General features: G+C 42.7%; 1 protein-coding gene across 2 annotated transcripts in view; it reads right to left on the bottom strand.

Moving 5' to 3' along the window:
* Positions 1-23,712, bottom strand: part of Ralgapa2 (Ral GTPase activating protein catalytic alpha subunit 2) — a 371,371-nt gene extending 347,659 nt beyond the window's left edge. For both annotated transcript variants that reach the window (XM_029567609.1, XM_008841311.2), the window contains exon 1: positions 23,484-23,712. In XM_029567609.1, the coding sequence (XP_029423469.1) occupies positions 23,484-23,589 (106 nt within the window). In that variant the 5' untranslated portion in view covers positions 23,590-23,712. The remainder of the gene's footprint in view (positions 1-23,483) is intronic.
* Positions 23,713-24,279: the final 567 nt, after the last annotated feature.

Genomic DNA, 24,279 nt, shown 5'->3' with positions numbered 1-24,279 from the left:
TCAATCATATGCAAAATCTAAATTTAATATGTGTGTGTGTGTGTGTGTGTGTGTGTGAGAGAGAGAGAGAGAGAGAGAGAGAGAACAAGGAAATTAACAAAGTACAATAGACTAACCAGACAAGGCAGAAATTTTTGCCAAAAATAAATATCATTAGTGATAAGTTACCACTCAGAAGCTACTAGGACTCTCATTTCACATTTAAGCAGTTGTGTGGGTCTATGGCCTCTTTTCCTCTTGAGGGTTTGTAAAGATGTCATGGACTACTCTTTCCTCTAGTTGCACCTTTAAATGGTGCCCATTCACAGTGGTTCCAGGATGATCTCCTGGCTTGCTTCAGTAAAAGGCGCTTAGAGCACTGCTGGCTAGGAAAGCCTGAGGTAGTTGTTAAGCCAAGAGAAACGAGGAAACAGGAGCAAAGCTGGACCCAACCCATGAAGCTGACGCCAACTCCAGAAATTCTTTAGTAAGAAGCACCCCAGGCAGAACAGACCCAACACCATGAAGGTAGAAAATAGATGTTTGTTGATGTCGGGCTCACGGAAGCTGCTGAGGTCAGGATGGTTCATTATGAAACACTGGAAATGCTGGTGAAGAAGAAACAGTGCAAAACAACTTTCCTGATGTGAGGGCCAGGGAGTCTATAAAGGGTGTCACCTCAAGTAAAGAAGGAAAAGCAGGAAACTCATCCAAATAGTACAGCCTGCCATCCACACAAACTTTCTGTCAATAGTGACCTACTATAGCCCAAGTAAGGAAGGGACTCATTGTGACACCAGTCGGTACATTTGAGTACCTCCTGTGCATACAGCCAAGTGCCAGAAAGTGCTAGCTGCGAGTAAACACCAGAAGCTATCTGGGACAGGAAACAAAATCTATACCAGGAAGCCTTTCCAGACCTGGTAGTTAATCGGCTTAAGGCAGGAGGATGCATCCAAGGAATGGTTGTTCTTCAATGGCCATTCAACACTTTAACCATCATCATTATTATTAGAGAAACTCACACCTGAAAATGATTTCATATAAAAACTTTAAAAATGTTTCCTGTACTAGCTGAGTGTGGTAGATGACGCTTGAATGCCAGCATTCAGGAAGATGAGGCAAGAGGATTGCTCCAAATTCAAGGCCAGTCTGAAATATATAGTGAGTTTCAGGCCAGCCTGGACTACAAAGTAAGACCTTGTCTCAAAAAGTCAAAAATATAAAACTAAAAAACTGCATATTTCCTATACTGCTTATGTACAAACACAAAATCCTTATGTAGATGAAAATACAAATTCACAAAGCAGGGAGCACATAGAACTCCAGCCCTATAGTGACCAAGACCTAAAACTGAGATGTAGTCAAGGCTATGCCAGGAACAGCACAGGCATGAGAGGCTGAGAAGGAGGCACTGCCCTTTACCTAAGTTCTGTTTAGCTCCCCAGGTCAGCTAGCCAGAAGGACAGGACTCCTCCCTACTGCTGGTCTCAGGTGCAGTATCAGGTCTCTGGGCATCAAAGCACAGGCACTGAATAAAAGCACAATGAATAAATTATCAGCAGAATTTACATATGTGTGGATGCCTGATAACTTAAGCAAGAGAAGAAAACATTGCTGAAGGTTAACTGCTGAGCCATCTCTCCAGCCCCATGAATCTATTTTTTAAATCAGAGCAAAACTTCTTATAATACTGGACAAAAAATATTCCCAACTCAGATGTTATGAGTGCTTCTATCCCAAACCCCTAATAAATTAATAAAACAGGGTAACAAGCAATAAAGATCTACTTTACAGCTAATTTCTAAAAGTTATGCTTTCAAAATAATGACAGCATTAAACATCTGTTCATCCCTTAAACTACTGACAGTATTCATTGTGTAAAATTATCCAATATTTATATACCATCTATTATATGTCTCTGATAGATTAGAAAGAATTATAAAATCTGAAAGCTGTTCAACAGTAAAACTTCTATTTGTTACTATATATTTTTAATGAATTTATATCAATTTATCTTTTACTTTTTAATAAGTAAATTGCTTGATAATTATGATGATGAGTTTCCACCATACCTACTTACACAGAAAGACTGTTATACCTGCTATAAGCATAAAACTTAAGGCATAACTTTTTTTTTTCTTTTTGTGAGTGTGGAGAGAAAGAGAGAGAGAGTAGTAGTATCTACATAGGCCATAGAACATGTGTGGAAGTCAGAGGACAACCTCAGGTGGAGGTAGAAGGAAGGCCTTCTACTTTGCTTGAGATCAGTTCTCAAAGTTGGTCACTGATGCCCACACTAGGCTAGCAGGCCTGCAAGCTTCCAGAGACTCCCCTCTGTCTACATTTGACCTCACCTTAGGAGCACTGAGATTACAATAAATAACCCACCCAACTTTATGTGAGTTCTGAGGACTCCTCACATTTGAAAGGCAAGCACTGTACTCACTACACCACCTCCCCTAAACCTCAGCACAAAAAAACCGAAATTTCAGTTTTTAAAAATTGAAAGATGTCCTCAGTCCTACTAATTCCCTTTGTCTCTCAAAGCAAGTAAAACTGGCAGGGATCACAAACAAAACTTTGATTACAGTATTTTCTTGCTTGCTTGCTTTTTCTTTTTTCTTTTTTTTTTTGTCTTTTTAAGACAGGATCTCCCTGCAGCCCCAGCTGGCCTGAAACTCACTATATAGACAAGGCTGACCTTGAATTCACAGAGATCCGCCTGACTTTGCCTCCCAAGTGCTGGGATTAGTCATGTGTTACCATACCCGGCTTGTTTACAGTATTTTCAATGAATTTCAAAAAGAAGAGCTAATACACACAGGATTCTACTAGTGAGCCCACCCCTCCTACAGATTTTTCTTCCAGCTCAGGATGCAGGTCCCCCCAAATCTGACCCTAAGTCTCTAACTTCTACTGAGGGTTCTGTCTCACAAATCCAAATGCCAACAATAATTCTTGAGTTGCCAGCATCCGAGTCAGATCAAAAACAAACCAAATCTCCCAACTTCACTCTTTCCCACACCCTTAGTCCTCCCTGCTGCCTCTCATCTCTTTGAAAATATCTTTTTCAGTCTAAGATTGTTTATAGAAGTTCTGCAAACCTTTAAGAACCAAAAGATCAAAGTTTGTTTACAAGTATACTTTACTCATATGTAGACTTCGCATTTCAAAAAAATCCTCTCAAGTAATGCCATACTTCCAGTCCTCATCCACGTTTAGACATTAGACACATTTTGTATGGAATGACTTCCTGAGTTATTCAGATGTTAAGCAATAATGTACTCAAGATAATTCTGGTCCCTCTCTTAATCCATCCCACCCACCAGAGTGACAGGAGGTCCTCCTAGCTCTCTGTAAAACACCTATTCCTTCTCCCTTATCTGGCTACCATAGCTGTCTAAGCAACCACACTCAGTAAGAAGACCTATCATCAGAAGTTGTAATCTCGGACCCCCCCTGAGGTACACATCAAGCTTACACTCAGGTTTGTATCTATCTCCTGAGAACTCCAAGCTTCTCACATGACCCTCATTTCTGATATCAACTGCATATACAACACTGGAAACCTACAAATCTAACCTCAGGTCCCTAACACAACTAGCCCACCCACTATATTCAATAGCTCACCAAATCTCTCTTCCATTACATTTCTAATAGTTCTTTCCCTTCAGTTCTATTTGAAACCTGGAAATGCCAAGAATACTGCTTCCCTTATAGTTGCCAAGCAAGGCTTTAACAACCACAGCATTTGGCTAGGTGAAGTGAGTGCCCTCACTGCTCTCACGCCAGAACTGCAAACCCCTACCCCCAACAACATCACTGCCCTCACACACACACTGCAATTTCTGGGCCATTCTGGTCCTTTTCTTCTCACACACACAAAAAAAGCTCCTTTACTGCACACACCATCTGTCATGGACCAATGACCCCATCCACTGGAGTGGCACTCTCCAAAGACTGTAGGGCTTGGCTTTCTGTCTTCATCATTGGTGATTTCAACATTTACATGGATTATGCCTACCTTCCTCATCCCTAATGAATCTGTCAGGCACTCCACCTCTGCCACCCACCTACACCATCAGATCGTAGATCTGCTGATTATTATCCACTTCAAAGTCTCAATTTCAAGTGATTCATTCTCCTGCCACCTGCCATTTCTGATCTTTCCTCCCACTCCTGGAAACCTGGTCCCAGCAACTCTCAGCCTTACTAGGTCCTTTATCAAATTTTGAATCTATTATTTTATCACAATCTGTGATGTCACTCAAGTCCTCACTTTCTTTCTTTCTTTCTTGATTTAGTTTCCATTGCTCATTCTTTTTTTTTTTTTTTTTTTTTTTTTTTTTTGGTCTTTTTAAACAGGGTCTCCCTGCAGCCCCAGCTGGCCTGGAACTCACTATGTAGACCAGGCAGACCTTGAGCTCACAAAAATCTGCCTGTCTCTGCCTCCCAAGTGCTGGGACTACAGGCATGCGCCACCATGCCCAGCTCATTGCTCATTCTTTTAAAAAATGTTTTATTTTTATTTATTGGGGGGAAGAGGCGTGTGCACATGCACACATACACCGTACGCCACCACCACCACCACCACCGCCAGTAAATGAAGTCAGAATACATGCAGAAGTTGGTTCTCTACCCACCATGTGGGTCCCAAGGATCAAATTTGGGTTGTCAGGCTTGACAGCAGGTGTTTTACCCACTGAGCCACCTTGCTAGCCCTTTTTGTCTTTTTACCAACCCTTCTGTTGTTCCTGGGCCCTTCTATCTCTTCTTTCACAGTCATGTAATAAAATCGATCCTGTTTCATACTTGATTCAGCTGAAAACATTTATCTGAATCCAGGGTATATGCTAGATACAAAAGCTTTTAAACTCTTTTTTTATTTTATTTTTTATACTAGGAGCTAGAGAGATGGCTCAGCAGTTAAAAGCATTTGCTGCTCTTATAAAGGATTAGAGGTTGTTCCCAGAACTCATATCAGACTGCTCATAACTGCCTCTAACTCCAGTTAAAGAGAATGTGACACCCTCTTCTGGCTTCCATAGGTACCTGTACACACATGTGCACATACATTCACACACAAACACACATAAATAAAAAAAAAATAAGTTTAAAAGAAGTGTGAGCCTTTCCCACACCTCCTTGTGCCTTCCATCTCTGCTCTATCAGGACTCTTGTAGACCCCCAGATCAGGGAGCTTTCCCAGACCTGCCTTGATTAAAGCCTCTCTCACTCTCACCAGAGAAGCATTCTTATACAGCAGATGGTGACTGATACAGAGACCTTCAACTTCAACATGCAGAGAATAAGAGGCTGCAGACTGTTTGCCCCTGTATAGGACACCTACATCAAACTTCTGTGGCTCAGGGATCATTGCTGAAGAGGTTCAAGCCAGACAAAATCCCTATATAGACTTGGGGAAGTGAGGAAGAAACCCCAACCCTACCTGAGGAACTGATGGCTGCTGGGAAGGAGAAATTCAGTCTAATTTAAGGGTGAGACTCTTGGTAGGCTGACTAGGCTTCGGTGGATGAGCCCAAACCAAAAGGCATTTGGGGAAACAAACCTGACATATATATATATACATCTATATATATTAGAGTACAAGAAATTTGGTGGGGGGCTACTAAGGGGAGTAGGGATATGGGAAAGGATCTAAATATGATCAAAATATATTGTATGAAATTCATAAAATTCAAATTAAAAATTTTTTAATTTAAATTTAAAACTTCAATTTAAAAGGGATGGGAGGGTGAGCCAGGTGTGATGGCACATGCCTTTAATCCCAACATTCAGGAGACAGAGGCAAGCAGTTCTCTACGAATTGAAGGCTATCCTGGTCTACAAAGTGAGTTCCCTACACAGTGAGAGCTTATCTTAAAAAGAATTAAAAAAGAAGTGTGAAGTATTTTTTTTCATTAAACATTTAATGCAGTGGTATAGCATACCTATAATCCCAGCACTTGGGATGCCAAGGCAATAGGTGTGCCACGAGTTTAAGACCAGCCTGGGGTACAGAATTAATACCAGGCCAGTCAGATCTATGCAGGAAGACCCTGTCTCAGAAACAAACAAAAATTAATTCTGAATATAGTGTTTTATAATGTATAACAAAACAAACACTTTAGACCACCCACTGAGTGAAAGAACCTTGTCCAATCAGACTTTTGCTGGTCCAGCTGTAAGGAGTTCTATACTGTTAATCCAATGGCCAACATTTAGTGCTCCCATGGCCACGAGCCAAAACACATGTGTCCTATGCCCAAGCTCCACTAGCCTGGGACATCAAAAGGAATGGAGATGTGTTAGGACCTAAACTACACAGTCTTCTTTACAGGAAATAAAACTCATCTTTTGGCTTCTTTGATGGTTTAATTTTTTACATAAGGCATTATAGTCATGCTGTACTGTTACCCTAGTTACACTATTTAAAAAAATTTTTCCCTAGGAAAAAAATACATATTCAAAAACTTGTCATAATTGGCAATTCATCTGCATAGGAATTCTCCATAGCATGTCAGATTGTAAGAGCTTCCAGGAGCAGACACTGTTGGCTCCCCACAGCTGCCTCAACCTCACCCACCCCCTTCAAACAGACCCTCACTCTTCCTAACAGAGCATTAGTTTTCTCAGATATTATTCTTCACAGAGCTGTACCTCTGGGAAAGCTGGCCTATTCCCCACCCTCAGGGGGTGGGCCTGATGTAACTGAGCCAATTATGATAGCATATAACCCTTGACAGTGATTATGATGGGTAAAGCCTGTAACACAATGCTGACCTGTTTAAACAGGAAAGGTCTGATAGAGATAGCTGAGAAAATACTCCTGATTCTTAAGAGACATAAGAAGTGTTTTCTTCCTGCCTCTGGGTATCATTTTCTTTGGGTGGCTGTGGGCATTCTGCTCCGCTAAGAACAAAACTGCCACAGTGAGGATGAGAAAGCAAAAAAAGCAGGAAACTTGGATTGTCAACATAACAGAACTGCTAAATTAGCTCAGTGTGGGGTGCCCCATGGGAACCTTTTATTATAGGAAAAGAAAATTCCTTACTATTTGCTTATATTTTAGTTTTCTGTTACTTGCAGCCAAAAGTGTTTTTATAGACAGTCAAAATAAAATGACAATATGAAACAAGTACCAGCACCAACTGAAACTTTGTCACAAACTTTTAAGCCAATGCACACTTGCTTATTCTTTTCTTAATCTGGATTGGGGACCGTTTATATCTGAGTCTAAACCACCACCAGGGAAAAGGTTAAGAAATAGATATGAAATAGCTAAAGCAGGAACTAAACAGTTTTCTCTTCCCCTCTACTCACAGCTAAGAAAACAGAAAAGTCGTGAAGAGGGTGGAGGGAGGCATCAAGTAATGTCATGTTAAATAACTATTATTAACAATTATAATAATAGCCTATAAAATATCTCTGCATAGGGTGACTCAATTAACCCTCTAGCGATGACAGGAGGCAGGTACAGTTCTTACTGCCTGTAGGAAGAAGGCTCAGAAAGGGCAGCTCATGCCAGGCCTGAAGCCCACATAGCTGGGCTGAGTAGGTCCACACTTATAGAAACAGAATAGAGGAGTACAGGGAAGCACACCTGGAAACATGCTTTTTGTTTAAAATCAAAAGAACACAGGCAAGATATAGTATAAAGCCTCAGACCTGTTATTAAATCCAAAAAAGGCTTAGAAAGTAATTTATGAGTATTCATGTATACAGGTGCATGTGCACATGTGTGTGAAGACCCAAAGTTATGTCAGGTGTCTTCCTTGAGCACTCTCCACATTATTTATTGAGGAAGGCATTTCTCACTGAACCTGGAGCTCACTGATTCCCTGATTCTGGCTCATCCAGCAAGCAAGCTTGCTCTGAGGATCCAATCTCTGTCTCCTGAGTATGGGACTACAGGTGGCCACCATGCCTACCTGGTTTTTATGTGGCTTCTGATGATGTGAAGTCTGTACTTGTGAAGCAATCACTGAGTCATCACCTTGGAGACAGCTTGTAAATATAATGACCTTCCTCCTGGACAGGTTAAAAGGGTGGCTTCTCTATGAAATTCATTTAGCAAAGATTCAAATGGCCTCCCCCCCAAGGACTGTCATTACCTCTAGAAAATCATAATGCTGTCTCTGCCCGTCAGCAGCCTAAATCACTGCTACCCCAGTTGTATTCCTTATACAGCAACCAAAGACCCTTGTCCTGGTCACTGAGAGCCACTCCCAGGTATATAATCTGCTGACAGAGTGTACTAATGATAGTGCAGACAACTTACTACATGAGCCCAGTGAAGCACAACACAGCTATGTAGGACAGTGTAAGTCTTTCCTTACTGATGTACAGAAATGTCTAAGGCTTGTTTTATGAAAAATACAGTGTTGGACCATAAATAAAAGACAAACTGGGGGGAAGCAGCTGTGCGCGCACGCACATGCAGGAGTGCAAGTGAAAGCAAGAGATAGGAGAGAGCACACATAAGCAAGAGAGCAAGCTCAGAGAACAAAACACTAACAGTGGCTGTCAAGGGATCACAGATTGCAAAAGCTTATTGTACACTAAATTTTATTCATATTATTCAAATTTTTATAATAACCATATAAAATATATACTTAACCCAAAAAAGCAGGGAAAGAAAAAATGGGTCCAGGTGATCAGGAAAGAAATTTTTTCCAAAGCCAGACTACCACAAAAGAAAAGAAATTAGCAACTCAGCAGTAAGGACAGAAGGTCTCACTATTCTCCAAATTTGTCTTACTTTTCAGCTCTAAAGGAGCAGGTGTGGTGCTGCATGCCTTTAATCCCAGCACTCAGGAGGCAGAGGCAGTGAGTCCAGGGCCAGCCTGGTTTACATATCAAGTTCCAGACCAGCCAGAGTTACATACTGAGATTCTTCTCAAAAACAAAAAACAAAACAAAACAAAAAATCTAAAAGAATAGGGCTTTCTAAAAATAACAAACAGGAACAAATAGGATGGACATGGTGGCACATGCCTCTAGATGCAGCACTTTAGACAGAAACAAATGGATCTCTGTGAGTTTGAGGCCAGCCTGATCTACATAACCAGCTGCAGGCCAGCTAGGGCTGCATTCTGAGATGCTGCCTTAAAAAAAAAAACAAAAAAAAAAAACAGCAAATAATTTAAATTTCCTGTCCTCAGTGGCCCTAGAGAAGGCTCAGCAGTTAGGAGCACTGGCTGCCCTGAAGGGTTTTGTTCCCAATACTCACATGACAACTCCAGTTCCAAGGGATCCCAACGCCCTCCTCTGGCCTCTGCAGGCATTGCACACATGGGCACACTTAAATACATGCAGGCAAAAACACTCAAATACATAAAATAAAAATAAATAAAATAAAATATAAATAAATTTCCTGTCCAACATCTGAACTGCACCTTTGGAATAGCATACCTTGTATATAATGCCTTGTAATGATCTAACTGTTTAAAGGAGATTCATTGTGCTTAGTAAAAGCTGTGTGTCTCTAGACATCACTGAAAAGTACAGAAAAAAATAACAGAATTAGGCAAGAAGAAATTGCCTCTGTCCATCCATTCACATGAGTCAACTCTGCTTAAACTCATCACTGACCTGATCAACTGCCAGAGCACAGTCTTATTAATAGCACACTGTAAAGGTGCTAATGAGATGGTCTAATCTCAGAAGCCAGGGCTCTGAAAATCTACCTTAAGATCCCCCCTCCTACATCTAACCTCTGGCCATCTGATTTTGAATCACCATGTTACAGATTGGATCTGTGGCCTGGAGACAACAGGAAGGAGACAAGTGTGTGGCACAGAGGCAAGACTTTAAACAGTGCCTTGAGCAAAGGGAGTAGGCACTGACCAAAGAGGAGACCAAGTTAAGCTGCTCTCCAAAGGACCAGACAAGCTTTTATTGATTTGCTGGGATGGGCTAACATTTTCTCTGAAGGACTTCAGGGGTTTAAGTTACTGCAGCTGCTGAAAGTGTACAAAGGTGATCAGAAGAAAACACAGCATGTGCAGGCTGAGGGCTCAGGAACTTCTGTGCCTCTGTCAACTCTTTGGCAACAACCCCTGTCTCAACCACAGTCATCCATCTGAGAAAGACACAACATTCAGTTATCAACTCTGTTTCATAAAAACCACATTTTCAATTAACACTAAAGCAAAGATCAAGATTCTCTCAGGTCCTTTAAAAAACATGTAAAATACAGATAGGTCCAAAATTGGCTGGATACATGGGGCCACTCCTCAATGTCTGCTACCTTTTGCCATCCTTTATACAGATGCATCATCATTGTACTGACCCACAAACATTTTCCTGTGCTCAGTCTTTTTCAATGGCCTATCTCCTTTTTAACCATATCTGGGGTATTTTCTAAGTGGCTGCCTTTTGTCTATTACTCAATTACTAGTTCAGTCCACTGTGTGGGCTGCAGCACATGGTCCACTGGACTCTAACTTTCCTGTCGCTTGGCTACAGTACTCCTAACCTGCCTCTCCATCACTGTTCCTGCAAAGAAAGGAGGGACACAGACTCTGCATGTCCCCTATCTTCACCCACATGTATATATGCCACAGCTTCTACCCCCACGCACTTCTCAGTACTGATCCTTTCTCTCTCTTCGTTTTTGTCTCCAGCATGGCTCGGTTTAGGGCAAAAGATCTGACCTTTCATGAAGTAAGTCAAAGAAAGCTTTGTTAAAAAAAGAGAGACAGAGACAGAGACAGAGACAGAGACAGAGAGAGAGAAAGGAAGGAAGAAAAAGAAAGAAAGAAAGAAAGAAAGAAAAAGAAAGAAAGAAAGAAAGAAAGAAAGAAAGAAAGAAAGAAAGAAAGAAAGAGCTCATAGCCAGAAGGTCAGTCTCTGGTAGACTACTCAAGCAAGTCTATGACCCAAACAGGGACCACAGCAATCCCCTCAGACCTAAGCTTCAACTCTCTGTTCTTTGAGCCCCTAGGATCCCTATCTTATCTTCCCCCTACCTGGCCCTACCCTTTGCTCCCTTCTCCTACCCCATTCCTTTCCTCTGTTCCTTCTTCTCTCCTCTAACGTTGTTGACTATAGGTCAGGTTCCAAGCCATTTATGACTTGAAGCCTGTGCTGGATAGCTTTAGTGTCAACTTGACATACCTGAGTTGAGGGAACCTTATTTGGGGAATTGTCTCCATTGGACCGGCCTGTGGCCATGTCTGTGGGGCATCTTCTTGATTATTGAGTGATATGAGAGGGTCCAGCCCACTGTGGTTGGTGCCACCCCTGGGCAGGTGGGCATATGCCGTACAAGAAAGCAGGTTGAACGGAGGCCAGAGGAGCAAGCAGCATCCCTCCATGGCCTGTGCTTCAGCTCCTGCCTCCAGGTTCCTACCCTGAGTTCCTACTTTGGGCTCTTTGATGAACTATGACTCAGGAGATGTAAGTCAAATAAACCCTTTCCTCCCCAAATTAGTAGTGGTCAGAGTTTTTTGTCACAGCAATGGAGAAACAAACTAGGACAAAGCCTTTGCACTTACTATTCCTTTGCTTGGAGTATTATTCCCTAAAATAATCACAAAGCTGCTACCTCTAACTAGGCCTTGGGTCAAAGCTCTTCACAAGGTTGTCTCCTGACCTCAATACCTAGACAAGCATGTACACATACCCTTATCAAGCTCCATTTTCTATTATCAATATCTAAAATTATATTACAAATTTGTCTGTAATTTGCTTATTACCTGTCTATTGTTCCATGAGGTTGGGCCTTCATTTGTGAACACCAGGCACTCTGTTGAATGACTTAAGAAACAATGGAGACAAACTACTCTAGACAGAGTGTTCAATTTTATTTGTTCAAAAAAAATCCATGTTTTGGGGCATGGTGGTATACGCCTTTAATCCCAGCACTTGGGAGACAGAGGCAGGTGGATCTCCTTGAGTTCAAGGCCAGCCTGGTCTACATAGTGAGTTCCAGGCCTGCTGGGGCTACAGGGCCAAAAAAACACACAAAAAAATTAAAAATGAAATAAAAAGTATAGTAGAGGATCAAAAAAACACACTTTACTCCCTTCAAATTAAGTAAATAATTCTCAAACATAACTTCTGCTGTCTTTTTTTTCAATATTTTATTTATTATTTTTATTTTATGTATATGCGTGTATTGCCTGCATGTAAGTGAGAGCACCCATGTTGTGCAATGCCCATGGAGGACAGAAGAGGCTGTTGGATCCCCTGGAACTGGAGTTACAGACAGTTGTTAGCTGCCATGTGGGTGCTGGGATTCGAACACGGTCTTCTCCAAGAACAACCAGTGTTCTTAACCACTGAGCCATCTCTCCAGTCCCAACTTCTGCTGTCTTTAAGTAGAATTTATAGTATCAACTAATGATTTTTCAATGATTTGGGATTATTAGCACAAAAGCCAATGAACAGTGGTGTGATGTAAACAGGCACAGGCAGAGATGCTGCCAGTGAGAGAATGTCTTCCAGAACCACTTTCTCAGAAACATGGGAGCCAGAGTGAGGTTTCATCTCTAGGTACAGAACCCTGATTATCCTGATACAGGGCTTTTCATCAGTCTGACCTATGATTGGCACAGGACCCAAGCAGAGCCAATCAGAGAAGTTCTCAGGCAGTGGGTGGGCCCCCAGGGAGAGGCTGCACTCCTCATGACTCACTAGCTGAGGAGATAGCCATCAATCATCTCTCCTGTGCCTAGAGAGTTGGCCTGAGAACAAAACAAAAGCATAGAAAACCAAAATAAATTCAGAACCAAGAGTGGAAAGGACTATGCCACTAACAGAGATGACAAGGAGAACAGTGTGAGTGGGTGAATGCCCTGAAGCCATTCATATCCCAGGAGGCAGCCCTATCTGAGGTCAAATATGTCCTGACACTATTTAGTGACATGTGAGATCCCTTTTTGCTTGAGTAGGTTTAAGCCGGTACTGGTATGTGGTACCAGCACACAAAGGTCTTGACTAGTACAAATGCTGAACACATCTTCTGGTGGAGAAGAAGAATAAAGTAAAAAAAAGTCTCCCTGTTAACTCCAGCTGGCCTAGAATTCACTATGTAGACCAGACTGGCCTCAGCCTCACAAGAGATCTGCCTGCCTCTGCCTCCAAGTGCTGGGATTAAAGGCACGTACCACCAAGCCCAGAGCTAAGAGCAACAACAAAAATGTTTAAATCTGTCAGATTTGGAGATATTAATTAGATTTCTATAGACCATATAGAGTACATTAAATTGAGCGGGGGAGGGGGGAGTACAGGGAGATACAGATAAGAGAGGGGATCTAAATACCATCAAAATATGTTGTATGAAAATTGCAAAAATTAGCTGGGTGTAGTGGCATACACCTTTGATCCCAGCACTCAGGAGGCAGAGGCAGGTGGATATCTGTGAGTTGAAGGCCAGCCTAGTCTACATAGTGAGTTCCAGGCTAGCTGGGGCTATAGGGAAACCCTGTCTCAAAAAGACCAAAAAAGAAAATTGCAAAAATTCAACTAAAAAAGATTTTTTTTTTAAAACCTGTCAGGCTGGCCGGGTGTAGTGGCATAAGCTTTAATCCCAGCACTCCAGACGCAGATGCAGGCAGATCTCTGTGACTTCAGGGCTAGATCTATTTAGTGAGTTCCAGGCCAACTTGGGAGAGACCCTGTCTCAAAAAGACCAAAAAAAAAAAAAAAAAAGAAAAACCAAAAAGCTGTCAAGCTAAACACACACAGAAGTAGTTGGTCAGGTAAATGCTTAATGGTTACAGCGGTCCTTTGCTGAATGATAAACAAGTTTTGGAGCTAAAGGTAGTGATTGTACAACAGTGCAAGAGTGCTAAATGACACTGAACTAATGTTTACTTTAAATTGGTTAATTTAATATGATGTGAATTTCACTTCAATAAACAAATTAAATATGCAAACAATGTGGCAATGCACTTCTTAACAGAATGGCCTTTGGATATACCAATTATAATTTACTAAAAGAGAAAATTGGACCAAATGATATGTACATTTTTAAAGATCACTGACACATAATAACAAATTATTTTCCAAAAAAGTATAAAAAATTACAATCCTATCAAAAATGTATTAGAGACCCAATACAATATGTTATGGAGTGGGGGGGAACACAGCAATTTTGCTAATTGGTAAATATACTTTTATAGGAGTTGTTATATATTGAAGATATAACTACTCCTTTTACAAATCTGATGTTTTTCCACTTCATTATTTACTTTTGATTAGAGTTTAATGTGATGTGTCTATTTGGGTATGTGTTTATTTTAAGAGCACAAAAAAGAGACAGAATATTCGTTCCAAAGTTAACTATTTGCAATATGATACCTAAGGGCACATGCTGAGGCAGATACACAGACATTCTGCCACCACTTCAGAGTTCAGTGCAAACTCTAGTATCACACACCTAACTGGCCCAAACATACCCCATCTGATCAGACAGAGTTCACAGAATACAGAGGTTTATACCACAAGTATAACCAGACAGAAATACACTCATCTAATTCTTAAAAGATTTTGTTTTTTAGTTCTCTCTTCTATACAGGCTTCAAATAGTATTAAGTATTTCATTGCAAATAAATAAATAAATAAATAATCCTTGAAAAGATCCTTAAGGGCAAGGGGGAAGTGTCAGTTTGGGTTTTTGTTAAATTTAAAATCTGACAATAATACTTGTCCAATTTTGTGTCCATGAGAGGTTCCCTAGAGTACTTACCTTAAGTGCCACCCATGCCAGTCCTTGCTGCCCCTCACCAAGACTTAACCATATTGACATCTCTTTTGTGCACAGAAGTAGTCCTTTCTTGCATCTATTCCCTTGGACACCAAGGTCTGATGATAAATGCCTGAATGCAAGGGGAAACAAAGCTCTTTGGAAGGGACAGTCATCCTTAACTCATGGTCTTAAATCATAAATGCTGGGAGCTTCTAACTAGTAAAAACAGTCTTTGAGAGAGGAAGTCTCTCTGAATTTTAAAAAATCCACATGGATGGCGAACTACTTCCCAATTTACTTCTAGATATTCTGAATTATTACTTTTTTAGTTGCTTATTCAAACCTAGACTGCAAATCTTGTCATTTCTAATGCTGCACACACTGCCTGCCACACAGCTGGTGATGGACATGGAGTTGCTAAATGAATAGGGGACTCTCAACTCAGCTGCCTGGGGTTTAGATGCTTCCAGCTATATAACTTTAGATAAGGTGCTTATCCTTTCTTTACCTGCTCTGTAAATTGGGCTAAATGATATGCTCTATTTCATCTGGGAGCATTAAGTGAGTTAATACAATGAAAGCATGCAGAACTTATAGTACCAAATATCTCTTATTATTTTTAAAATGTATTTTTATTCATTGTAATTATGTGTATTAGGGTGCACATGAGTGCAGGTGCCCATGGAGGGCAGAAATGTCAGATCCCCTGGAGCTGGAGTTACAGGAGGTTATATATAAGCTGCTTAGTATGGGTGCTGGAAACCCAGCTTGAGTCCTCTGTAAGAGCAATATACACTCTTAACCACTGAGTCATCTTCACTGGCCCCAAATATTATTCTTCTAAATAAAAAATACATCATCAAGAGGCATCAAGATGAGCAAGGAGCTGCCATGTTCACCTTGAACTTACCATTTAGTGGGGAAGATAAGGCAGAACACAATAAGCATAATATAGAGGAAAAGATCATAAATGTCAAAGGAGAGGTACAAATACTATGGGAATTCTGCGGAAAAGTAATTTCAGGAGAAGAGGACATAGCAAGTTCCCATGAAGTGGTAATGTGTTGTGTCCCAGAATTCTAGACAGTAGGATGGATACATCACAGGAAAAGAGAAGGTGCCTTGGTTTGGGTTCTCTGCAAAGTAGATACCAAGATGTAATTGAACACATGAGAGATTTATTGGGGAAATTACTTGGAAGACAAAGGAGGAAACCTGGGGAAGGCAGAAGGCTTCAATCTACTGTGCAGGTCTAACCCCTAGAGAAGAGGGAAAAAGATGAGGCTGAGCAGGTGTCTCGGCAACATGGTTCCAGAAGGTCTTGGCCAGACCAAGGGGTGCCTCAAGCCAAAGCTGCCCTTCAGAGGCATCTGGGACATCAGAAACAAGCAGGGTTTAGTAATCAGCTGAGACTAGTCTGAGCAAAGTTCACCTTTGGCTGGAAACTGGTGGATTTAGAAGGCTGCCAGTCAATCACACTGCAGTAGGAGCTATAGCAGTGCATTCTCAGGGCCCCCACAGTGGGACACAAGTCAGTCACCAGCACCACATGTCCTTGGAAGAAAGCCAAGGTTAAAATCAAACGGGCTCCTTGATTTTGTCAAAATAGATTTTTAAAACTAAACCACAACTCTAATAGCAAAATCAAAGTACATGTTTACTGTTAGAGATTACAAGTACTTTTTAAATAGTGTTCAGTATCTTCTAGATGGAGGCTGTTTCTAAACAGTATCAAAGACACAAAAGGTTTATAAGACAGTATCTCTATGAGATAAATTCTTTAAAAGATATAATTTCTGTGATTTTCAGTTTTATCAAATCCTCAATACCCAAGCGTTGGTAGTAGACGCCCCTCACCTGAAAAAACTATTTGAATTATGAACAGAGAATCTGGGAGGCTGTAACTAGGTAAAATTAGCTTGCACTGCAGAGTATCTAAAATAAATTCACAAACTGATACTTATTAAGCCTTTCATGATCAGTAAGAGCCTTGCCTGAGGTAGCACTGTGATTGACTTGAGAACAGAAGATATTATGGACAAGTACTGCCTGAACATAGCTATCAGCACGTGGGGTTGTCATACAAAAGGCACAAAGGCAATACCCACAATGACCCTCACACATCAGTCACAGCCTGCAGAGATCCACTCCCACAACAGAGGCCCACCTCACAGCCACCCTAGGGCACGTGGGCACTGTGTGGCAAAGCTGGCAATGTGACATCTGCCCTATTCAACTAGGCTCATTTTACACAGCTCTTCTCCTTTCTGGCTAAATGCCTTTTCATTCCTCAAAGAACAGAAGGAAGCCTAACATACTGCCGTGTTTCCTTATTTTGAGGGGATACATGGCACGGAAGAGGGAGCATGACATACCAAGTTCCTCTCACCATACCAGCTCAGCAGTGACTTCACCTCCAGAGAAGACAGTATGGCACAAGTGCTCCCTCCACATCTCTTTATCCAGCACCCCACTCAGAGGAAGAGGCATCCTCCTGTCAAGTGCTTTTGACTGCCTCTTTCTACTCTATGTGCGCGGGTATACCTGCACACTTGCTTGGAAGGCAGAAGAGAAGAGGATACTGGGTATCCTGCTCTATCATTCCTTGCTTTATTCTCCTGAGGTAGTATCTCTCACTGAACCTGGATCTAGGCTGGTGGCCAGCAATCCCAGAGATTCTCCTGCATCCCCGCCCCCACTAAGGGCTTTTTATGTGGGTGCTGAGGATTTGAACTCAGGTCCTCACACTTGTGCAGCAATAGCCACTGAGCCATCTCTCTAGCCCTCCTTCCCCCATCCTACTGCAGATCACACCTTTCCATTATCATCCCTCCACACTGTTTCTTCAATTCTCCTTTCTCTATTACCAACTCAAATTCCCCCCAGTTCTTAAAAAAATATTTAAAAAATCATTACCTTTCCCTCCTGCCCACCCCCCAACCATCCTCAATCTGGAATCTCTCTTCCTGGGACATTACCTGGTATTCTTTCAGTTGCAAGGCCCAGATATATGGCCCAAGTTACCTAAAGCTAATGCAGAATATGACCAACTCCTGCAACTAGGCAGCTCAAGAGTAGAGCTGGCACAGGGCTGATCCCACAGCTCACACGGGGCCCACTTCTCCCCCTCATCCCCATCTCTACTAGGCTTCCCTGAGTGTGAGATCACTTTTAGGCATATGTGCTCCATACCATGAGGCTACCTCCTCAGAGCTTACATGCAAAGGGATGGAGTCTGCCCTCTCTCCCAGAATCTAGGTTTCAAATCTCAGGAGAGGCTGGCAGTCTTAGACCCTACTGTGAGCTTAACTCTCTGGTGCCTTATAGAATTATCTTCATAAAGTTCTGCCTACCACAATGCCCTTGTCCCCTCCTTGTCCACCTGACGAAGTCCCTTACCCATCCTTCAAACCCCAGCTCAGCTCTGACCTTCAGATAGCAATGCAGACACCTCCAGGAGGCCTTGCCACAGCTCCTCTCTCAACTATGACCATCTCTATGGTTCCTTCCCATTCTACTCTATAGCTCAAAACCCCACCTGGAAATTTCATTGTATAAACATCTGTTTCTCCTTCTGAACCCTAAGTCTCAGCTTGTACCTTACTAAGCTCTGAATACACAGCAGACATGCACACAAATGTCCACATATCCACACACTAAACAAAGTCCCAAATTGGATTTTTTAGATCTCAAGGATAAAACAGTTGTTTACTACATTTACATATTAATTATTCTTAATTTTACAGCATAGTAATTTTATTTTCAAAAATAATTTTAAAGTTTAAATGGAATTAATTGCTTTTTTAAAATCAACTTTTTAAAAAAAAATACACAATTCTCTACAGTTGCACATACTAGACTCTGTTTGGAGACCAAAGATCAGTACTGTAAACACCTCAGAGACGCACTTATACTTTCCCAGGAGTAAATTTCTTACAAAAAAAAAAAATCCAGATTGTAAATATTTATGTGAAAATATTCTGAGTCTATCAGTAATCTTTCTTGGAATGAAAATTGGAAGGCAATCAATCCTTTCCAGTCATCATGATCTGACCCTGGGCTGACCTTTCTCACTCTAGACAACCTCAAGTCTTAGAAGCAAGGGTCACCTAAGGGTCCAAAGCTCATTTTACATTCCAGAGGTTACAGATATAAAATATCAGTGACTGATGAAAACTTAGCAATGGGAACATTATGACAAAATCACTTTGCTTTAAATTGGTCAACTAACAGAAATCAAAACAGAACTGCAGAAACTAAAATTATACCCCCCCCCAGCTTTTTTCTGGGAGAGAGTTAATGTCTATGCAAAATCTCACTTAGGCACAGAGAGATGAACAAAGGATAAGACAGAGAAGGGCTCAAGTCATACAGGATCTCCCCAAGTCCCCCTGAAACAGACCAGAAAGAGACCGAGCTACAAATGCCATAGCAACATTTTTGCCAGACAGGCAAAAACTGCTAGAGTTTTGTTTTTATGTTAACATTCACACTAGTGGGTAAACACCTTTTCTGATGTGTAAATATATCCTTCTGAATTGGATAGCAGAAGCATAGCATTAGCTTTTTATTTTATTTACTTATTTATTTTTAAAGCATCTAAGTTGTTCAGGCTGGCCTTGAACTCACCTTGTAGCCCAGACAGACTGTGAACTTTCAATTCTGCCCTAGCCTCCTGAGTAGCTGAGATTAAAGGCCTATATAACCAGGCTGGTCAGCTTTACAAACATGAATAGCAGTTCTAGTTGTAGGCTGGGAATTGGTAGACAATTAGTTAACTGCACCTCTTCTGTGGATTGAGGGCTGAAACACTACCTTCATTGCAGTTATGGAAAGAGTCAATGAAATCATCATAATAATAGCATTAACCTAGCTTTCTATCCTCTCATTAAGGTCCAGGCCCCATGTATCACAACCTCCTTCCAGGCATTCCACTTGGATCTCCCTTTTCTCACACATAACCTGTAGTATACCAAGCCCATCATCCTCCATCATTAGCCAGGATCCCCTCCCACCTCTCTAGCTTTGCCCACGACACTCCCATTATCCCAAATGACCACTGCCAATTATCAAATTATCAAAAGGTGTCTGTTGCTAGTCAGACTAAAGTAAAAGGGGAGTCTCAGCCCTGCTGGTGGCAGAAGTGATGGAGCAACACTTAGGAAAGTACTGTGAAATCAAACCATAAGCACACTCAAGCCCAGCAATCTGACCAAAGTGAGTGATGGGCAGAGAGAAGTTACTGTTATCAGAGAGAAGAGGGGGAGAGGAAGGGGGAGGGGAGGGAAAGAGGAAACAGAGGGGAAGGGAAAAGGGAAATGAAAAAACAGCATGATAGCATACACACCTGTAATCCCAAAACTCAGCAAGAAAGGAAGATGCAAAGTTTGAGGCCAGCCCAGGCTATGTAGTGAGACTCTTGTTTCAAAAGAAGAGACATAAGAAAAGAAAAAAAAGGTAACCACCCAGGAACTAGTAAGCTGGATCAGTATATAATGTTGACAAATGACAACCAAAAAAAAGTGATAGGAACAAAACATGAAGAATGCAAATAAATAAATAAATGTAAGGGGCCTGGGAGATGGCTCAGTGGATAAAAGTGCTTGCTACACAAGTATGAGGACCCAAGTTCAAATCCCCAGCTCCCACATAAAAAGCTGGGAGTGCTCGCCCACAAACCTGAAATTCCAGTGTTGGCTGGGGTTGGAAGGATGGAGACAGGAAGATCCCTAAGGCTTCTTGGCTACCAGTCTAGCTCCAAATTCACTGAGAAACCCTGTCTTAAACTCAAGGGAATAAGACAGATAGTGACAGAGCAGGTCACCTAATGTCCTCCTCTGAGTCATGTGTGCATGCACAGGCACACATACCCACACACAAATGTATGTATAACACACACACACACACACACACACACAAATAAAATACAATCAATAAAAGTAGAGTAACATCAAAAACTGTAAGTGAACTTGTCCCTATTTAAAGCAAGAAGAAATGTTTTGTTTTGTTTTTTTCTGTCAGTATACAGAGTATTTGTGAGACACTGTTTTCCCTCTTGATTATAAGTCTGAGGTCAAAGTGTTAGCCCCTGACTTGGCCTGTGTTAGTCTCTGATCCCAAATCTCTTCATATTAATCACTCTTCAGCCAGCACCGGCAACCCTCTGCACTTGAGGAATCTCTAGTTCCTGCTGCTCTGCTCTCTATAACACTGACCCTCCACTGCCTTCACCTCAGTGTTTACATCAAACACTCCATTTGTCTGTCTGTTCCATTACTGCCACAGCCCCCTCAGGGGAACCCCCCCACCTCCCAACCCATTCTCATGGCCTTGCTGGAAGATGGGCAATTCTCAAGCCTTATCTAGTGACCTGCTAAAAAGTCTCCACACAAACTTGTCACCTTCAGGATGAGAGCTTCCAGCTCAGGCAGGCAGGATTCTCTCTGATCTGGTCCCCAGACTACCTCAGCCTTTGCTTGTCAGGCTACTGTCCTCTAACCACCAACTTACACAGGATTCTGGGCAAGGGTCCTCAGTCTCAGTAATAAACAAAGGAGGCGATCATCCTCAAACAATGGTTCCCATCAACAATAAAAGTACTAACAATTATCAAAGAAGTTCTCTAAGTTAGAGCACTTTAAATATGCATTTTACCTTCAAGTGATAATAAAGCTGTTATTTTTTCTTTCCACATATAAAAGTGATGCAGGCTGGAGAGATGTTCAGTGCTTAAGAGCACTGGCTGCTCTTACAGAGGACATGAGTTGGTCCCCAACACCCACACAGGAAGGCCTGTAACTACAGCTCCAGGGGATCCAAAGCCCTCTCTGGCCTCCACAGACACTGCACTCAGGAGCACATACAGACACATACATATGCAGATAATTTTTAAAACTAAAATCTTAAAAGATGATGCCACTACCCTGGGTTCCCAGCTGGTCCCTGCCACTTGCAGCTGTAATAAAACACATACTTTAAGGGAGAAACTATAATTACCCAGACTTGGAAAAGTATCCACTCTCAAAATGGTAACAATGGACAGTGTATCTCTAAGAAACTAGTCTGATCTAGGTTTTCTGTTTTTTTAAAATGTAGCCAACTTAATCTTGCAGAGTTGGACAGAACAAAGGTTTAAATTCTTTAGCACAGAAAAAGTCTCAAAGTATCAAATGCCTTAAAATACTGCTCAATTCTGCTTTATCAAAAATGCCCCTGCAGAAGGTTGTTAATCAATCACTACTAAGAATCCAACACAAAGCAACCTGTGTGCCCAAGCATTTCACTACAGGAAGTAGAAAGTTCAATTTACCAAGAATGCCACATTCTGCTTTCAAAAGTCTAGAAACTAATCCCTCTAATAGCAGCTGATTTACATTTCATTATGAACTGAACAAATAAGTGTAATCTCCAGGATTCCGAGATAGTAAGGAAAAATCTGGTTTGGGGGGGTTTGTTTTTGGTGGTGGAGGTGGTGGCTTTGAGTTACAGATTTTTGTTGGTTCTTTGGTTGCCTTGTTGACTGGCTTGGTGTTCCTCACCACCACTCCCACCCACCCCTCACCCCCAGGTAGTTTACACAATATAAAGAGAACTAGCAACTTTCAATCTCATGAACAAGATATTTTACCTATAAAATAAATTCTTTTAGGCCCTATTTTCTCAAGTGACAAGTGCTTTAAAACTAGGTAGGTTTTTTGCTTTTTGTTTTTTTTTTTTAACGTTTTAACAGTAAAAGGCATGTCGAAGAAACATAAGGTGTCCTTTCCTTGGTCCCCAGTACAAACAAGTCTGTCTATAGACAGGCAAAGATGTTTCCATTTTAAAAGTTAAGAATAGATACATAGATACATAAATAGATATAGAGAGATACACAGATAAAGCAATACCAGCAACCTAGCCAGCAGCAAGTAACAGGAAACCTTGTAGACACTTCACACCCGCGTGAGGGGGGGGGGGTATACACACGGGCACACGGCACCTCACCCCTCATCAAGAGTCAATTCCAGGCCCACCTGGGCTCATAACCTCCACCCAGTAAGCCACAAAAAGGGAAGTAAGCATGCAGCCGTGGTAATATGGGAGAAGCAGCCTCCTTGAACCCAAGAAAGCACACATTCCTCCCAACAAGCAGAGCCCTCTTCACACCAAGGACACAAGTAAACTGTCAGCCAGACACCTCTCCAACCAAAAAATAAAATCTAAAGAAGAACGGGGCAGGGGAAGAGAAATGACGGCTAAGGGATCACGTGTAATTAGCCTATTTGAGTACTCATTCTAAAATTTTAAAAGGAGAGGGTGAGACAGATGGCAAGTTCAACTTCTGTAGTGAGACCACTTGGGGTCTTCGTCTAACCTAAGTTGTCAAGAATCAAAATTTTAATTTTAAAAATGGGAGGGGGAGACTGCGTGTGCCTGCGTGGGCGTGTGTGTGTGTGTGTGTGTTTGCACACGCGCGCGCCAGTTGGGTTTGGTGTATTTATTTCCTGGGGAGGACAGGAGACAGCCACCTCTATGCCCGGCCTCGAGATTACCCGAGGCTAGGCACCCACTGAGAATCTCGGCTAAGTTTGCACTCGGAGCGACAGGGCAGTGCCCAGGGCCAGGCTGCCGCCTTCCGGAACAATGCCTCCAGGGTCCCGACCTGGGCTAGCACAGGTCTGGCGCCCATCACCCCAGCCCCGCCGCAGCATCCCGGCCTGCGACCCCGCCAGGCACTCTCGCCTGATCTCAGGCTCGGCCTGGGAGCGGCGCCCTCCCCAAGCAGGTGACCCCCAGCCGGCGCCCAGCGCCCCGCGCGCCTCACCCAGCAGCGCCCGCAGGTGCTTCAGGCGGGTCAGCACGTCTTTCTTGGGGTCCAGCACCTTCTGCGTGGACTTCCTCACATCCCCGTGGCTCCTACGGGAGAACATCCCGCTGCAGGAAGCCCGGGCCCCGCCGGCGGGGCAGGAGGTGCCTGCGCCGCACGAGTCACCGCATAGGGTCGGGGCCCGCGCGTGTCGCTCCAGCCACTGGCCGCCAGGCTCGCGGCAGCCGCGCCGCTTCAGCTGAGGCAGACGCTCCAGGAAGGAGGGGCGGGCCAGGCGCGCGAGGGGCGGGGCAGGAAGGCGGTGTCGACTCGGAAACCACCGCCCCGCCCTTCGGGAAGCGCCGGACGGTCCCTGGAGAGCGACACACGCGCGCTACCCGGACTGCCTTGCGACACAGTCGCCCAATAGCTCAGAACTCGAGGGGGTGCGCGGCAAGCTCCGAGTCTGCAAGAAGAACCACGAAGGAGAGTGCTTAAGCTGCGCTGTACTACAAGTCCCAGGATGCACCGCCAGGTGACCTCCAATCAGATTACTCTGTCTTCCCAAAACGGAGTAAGTGGGCAGGCTGTGAGCGCGTGGGCGCCCCGCCCCTCCTGTGAGCCGCAAGTGCTCCAGGGAAACGTAGTCTCCAGGAGCCGAGGGGCTGTAGTCTCCTTTCCTGGGTGCCAGAGGTGCACCCACCACACATTTCATCTACCTGACCACTACCCCAGGAAGCCCCAGAGCCCCTTGCGCTTAATTCTTTCGCTTTCACACCCATCCAATTCCCCAGTGTAATAAGAGTGATACTCA

The sequence above is a fragment of the Nannospalax galili genome, unplaced genomic scaffold (genome assembly GCF_000622305.1).
Source record: "Nannospalax galili isolate Female #2095 unplaced genomic scaffold, S.galili_v1.0 scaffold510, whole genome shotgun sequence".
NCBI lineage: Eukaryota > Metazoa > Chordata > Mammalia > Rodentia > Spalacidae > Nannospalax > Nannospalax galili.
Note: the sequence above shows the minus strand (reverse complement) of the source record. Positions and strands in the feature narration are given on the sequence as shown.